A 5,003-nucleotide genomic window follows, 5' to 3' on the forward strand; every position below is an offset into this window, starting at 1 on the left:
TGCATTGATCATTATTCTAATGAGACAATATTTTAATTTTCATATATGGTATTACTGGAATATTATAATATGTGAAAAGGCATCCAATGACATGAGAACCATGAAGGACATCATGGGCAACCACTTTTAGGATCATATATCAAAGTGGTGTCTATTACTTAAATGATTTTCTTTCCTATAAATAAATTGGTAGAAGCCATTTTGTAACAACAAACAATAGAAGCCAAAATTTCAAAACAAATTCATTGAGGGAATTATGTTTTTGAAAATGGGGAACTCAAGAAGACAACAATTTCCTCATCATCAAATTGTATATGCCATGACATTTTGCTTGGTAATTGCCACAAGTGTTGCAGCCTATACACCTTATAGTTATTCCCCACAGGAAACCACGAAGCAAGAGAAACCTTATTCCCCCGAATATAAGGTGCCATCAATTCCGAAAAGTACATATACTAAGGTGCCATCAGGATCGAAAGAGTACTTCAACGTGCCATCATTTCCAAAAGAAACTTATACTAAGAGGCCATCAGAATCTAAAAATTACTTCAAGGACGTGCCATCATTTCCAAAAGATACTTACACAAAGGTGCCATCAGAATCAAAAGAGTACTTCAAGGTGCCATCATTTCCAAAAGATACATACACTGAGGTGCCATCAGAATCAAAAGAGTACTTCAAGGCGCCATCATTTCCAAAAGATACTTACACTAAGGTGCCATCAGAATCAAAAGAGTACTACAAGGTGCCATCAGCTCCAAAAGATACTTACACTAATGTTCCATCAAAATCAAAAGAGTACTTTAAGGTGCCATCATTTTCAAAAGAGATGTATACTAAGGAGCCCTCAGAATCAAAAGAGTACTTCAAGGTGCCATCATTTCCAAAAGATACTTATACTAAGAGGCCATCAGAATCAAAAGAGTACTTCAAGGACGTGCCATCCTTTTCGAAAGATACTTATACTAAGGTGCCATCAGAATCAAAAGAGTACTACAAGGTGCCATCAGCTCCTAAAGATACTTACACTAAAGTGCCATCAGAATCAAAAGAGTACTTCAAGGTGCCATCGTTTCCAAAAGATGCTTATACTAAGGTGCCATCAGAATCAACCAAGTACTTCAAGGATGTGCCATCATTTCCAAAAGATACTTATACTAAGGTGCCATCAGTCTCCAAAGAGTACTATAAGGTGCCTTCAATTCCATCCGAATCAAAAGATAATTACAATCATGAGCCACAAGTCCCTCAACATGTTCACGAAGATACTCACCATGAGGAACCATCAGTAATCCAGGATTACAACAAGGTACCTTCAATGTCAAAAGATAACTATGAATACAAAGTGACATTACCAAAACCTTTCTTTAAATTACCACATGTTGCTCAATATCGTCACCGCAATTTGCCATCACCAAAGAACTCAGAGAACTACCAATATCCTCCTCCTCCATACAACTTCCAATCTCCTTCTCCATCCACTCCATCTCCACCACCCCCTTATTACTAAGCCACGTCTATATTTTATAGTGATTGTCATCCTAACAAAGTATAAAGGATATATTTGTTGCGGATTTCGGGTTCGTATGGAAACCAAGCCAAAAGAAGTAGAGATTTCAAGAATCAATCAATTGTGCTCTACAAGGAGATACTTCCTACTTTGAGTTTTCTTTTTATGTTGTTTTGGTCATGATGTACTTTCTAATTGTACTTTTTAAGAGTGTTTTTCATTTTATTTTTTCTCCATATATATGAGTTCAATCTATCATCAAGTGCGACATTTTTCTTTACATTTGTCCCAAAGGATAGGAATTACAAACTGGTGACCATTTACAAATGAATATATAAATTAAAATGGTCTTTTCAAATTTCTTATTTTCCCGTCCAGAGGACTAGATTTGATTCTCAACTAATAACTGAACATGGCAGCGTAGTGCTAGGACAGTGTAGATATTTAGAACAATTAATGATTAACGGATGATTAAATTAATACACATTGACCATTGTCATCTTTTATTATTCTACTTTTGTTTGTTTATCTTTTCTGACACGTACATTTTAAATTTTCAACTTATGTTTTCTTTGTTGGGGTTACATCATCTTATTCTAGATACTTTAGAGTTTTAATACTATGACTTTCAGGTCTAGAAAGTTAATTTCCGCAAGTGATTTTGTTAAATGATTGAGTTTATGGGAACTTGATCCTTTAATTGCTTTAAACTGTTTTCCTAGCATTTGATATCATTATAATTAGTTGTTTCTTAAAATGGTTTGATAGGTTAAGTTAAAGTTGGTAGTTGGTTCTCCCATCGGGAGGAGTGGGTGGTAGTGTGGGTGCCAACCATGACGGGTCAGGATCATGACAATTTGAAAGTTAGATAGTTCATCAAGTTGCCCACAACTCAAATTTTTAATCAACAAATTGAGACGAAAAATGGCATCAACACGTAGATCCAATGCGCAGGAGTGAGTTGTTAGGGTAGATAATAAACAACATAATATTTGAATCAGATTCAGCAAAATGCATAAACAATCACACTGTTAAAATTTCCAGAATTACATATAGTTTTTACTTTACATATAGTTGGCCAGTACCAAGAAGAGCCAAACAACTAAGCAAACTGCCGGACTAACCACAAAAAGATAACTTCATTTTATGATAATGTTGATATTCAGAATAATTTGTGCACACCTCGATTATACCATCGTGTATCTACTACATCTTGGCTCTCACCAGCACAGATAGGGTCGGGTTCTAACGTTGTAATTGAATGAAAAATGGAGAAGTAAAAAATTAAACTTCATATTTAGAAAGAGGACTTCTGCTGCATTGGTGGGAGAAAGGAACTTTAAAGTGTTTAAATATAGAAGCACTTCCTCGTATTCTTAAAGGGTGGAGAAGAAGACAAACATCGCATTGTTGTCTTCGACACTCGCTCGGCTTTGACTTCGTCTTTAAAGAATGATAGGTAAAAAAATTGTTTTTGGAAAAATTCTAACCCAATATTTTTACTCACATATGAGACAGTACACGTGCATGTGCGAAACACAGATGCAACACATATTGAAGAGACAAATATCTTGAGTACACTAGATGCTGATCACATTAGAAGTGTGTGCTGCACTTCCGCATATGGGAAATTCGGGTTCAATGCATGCTGAAGAGGTGCATCTCTTCAGTACATTGATTTGTGACTCCGATAGAAGTGTGTGCAATGTTGGGTATTAATTGTCCTGATTTTTATTTTTTTTTATCATAAATAGGTTTTTCTTTTAGAAATTTTTTTAATGATTGGCTAGTTCTTTTCTTGTAAGAAAAGGTTTAGGATTCTATAAATATAGGTTTGTTCCTTCTAACTTAATCAACATTCACAATGTAGTCCTAGGGTTTTGAGAGTTTGGGTTATGGGGGAGAATTTGTGAACCTCCTTATATTCCGAGTGAATTGGTTGAGGTTATTTCTCTCTATATATTTTGTACTCTCATGTTTATAGTGGATTGCTCATCTCCTTTGAGGATGTAGGTCGATTGACCGAACTACGCTAAATCTTTGTGTCTTTTGGGATATTTCTCATTTGTCTTCTTACTCGTGGTCTTTCGAGGTTTGTTTTGCTAGCTTCCACGTGACACCTGATTTATTTCGGTCCTAACAACACGTCATATATATGAAATGCAGGTGTAACATAGGTCCTAATCAATGCAACGTTTTTTCTAGATCATTGCTTCCTTTGTGAAGCAGTTTTTTTATGGCCATAAATATTTGACTCTTCCTCAGACATTATATACGACAAAGGAAAAATTGATTACTAAAATTTTGAAGTTAAAAACTCATACTTCTTGGAAAAACTCTAATGTGATTTTCTATTATTAAGTGCGTTCAAAGTTCAGCGAATTTGAGGTACTATTATTCGGCTGAAGTTAATCATTTTATCACTTCATCCTACGATCAGTGTGGCGGACACAGGATTTTTATTTTGGGGGTTCAAATATAAAAAGTAAAAATGTGAAATGGTTGATTAAAAGGAGCATAGCGACGAAAGACAAGATAATTTTAACTCACTAAATTTTAACTCGTTTTGTCATGTTCCATTTAATATTTCTTCCTACTTATGTCTTGCTTCATCGAGCCTTTTTAAATCTATTGTGCTTTTAGGAAAAAAATACAGTAGTTATTTGTGAGTTGTAGCGGAACTCCTTTTCAAAAGCTGAAACATAACTTTCTCCAAAAGCACTTTTGAAAATTTTGGCCAAGCACAAATTTGATCTCTAATTTTGACAGAAAAAAAATTGAATTTGTTAGCCAAACATAGAATGTTAATCTACAATAATAACAATTTTTATAAATTTGGCCAATCTCGCTATTAATTTTGTTGTTTTAACATTTTAAATATATTTATTACTAGGAGCCTTTTCTTATTCTATATTATATCCTTCGTAATATAAATTTTTTACATAATTTATATAAATATTATTTATGAAAAAAAGAGTTATATTAATTAATACTCTCTCTGTCCCAATTTATGTGACAATTTTCAATTTTTGAGAGTCAAATAATTTTAGTTTCACCAGAAATTTGCACATGGAATTTTCAAAATTTTAAAATAAAATTTATATATTTATAAACTAAGTAAAAAGTACTATACGTCAAAATAATTGAAAATTCAAAATATTTTAAAGATATATGAAAAATTCATAGGTCAAACAAAGACTTGTTTGAATCTTGAAATTCAGAAAATGTCACATAAATTGAAACGGAGAGAATATCAACTTTTATTAATTCTCATCAAGCTTCAACTCAATTTCGTATAAGCTTTAGTGATTTTGGTAGGGATATAAACTTTGTAAAATCAAATCAAACAACTTTTTGAAAGTTGTGGGCAGGGCTTTGGGAAAAGACAAAATTGAAACTGTTAGCGGAAACGTGAAAATAAAGAACAAGGAAGAACAACAATATTTAACGTGATTCAGATCAAAATGATCCTACGTCCACCAAGAACAACTGC

The 5,003-nt window shown here is 33.4% G+C and overlaps 1 protein-coding gene across 1 annotated transcript; it reads left to right on the top strand.

Moving 5' to 3' along the window:
• The first annotated feature begins 268 nt into the window (after positions 1 to 268).
• Positions 269 to 1,510, top strand: LOC107063370 (extensin-2-like). Its single transcript, XM_015315173.1, has one exon. It carries the CDS (start codon positions 269 to 271, stop codon positions 1,508 to 1,510), a length of 1,242 nt encoding a protein of 413 aa, XP_015170659.1.
• Positions 1,511 to 5,003: the final 3,493 nt, after the last annotated feature.

Source organism: Solanum tuberosum, unplaced genomic scaffold (genome assembly GCF_000226075.1).
Source record: "Solanum tuberosum cultivar DM 1-3 516 R44 unplaced genomic scaffold, SolTub_3.0 scf00343, whole genome shotgun sequence".
NCBI classification, from domain to species: domain Eukaryota; kingdom Viridiplantae; phylum Streptophyta; class Magnoliopsida; order Solanales; family Solanaceae; genus Solanum; species Solanum tuberosum.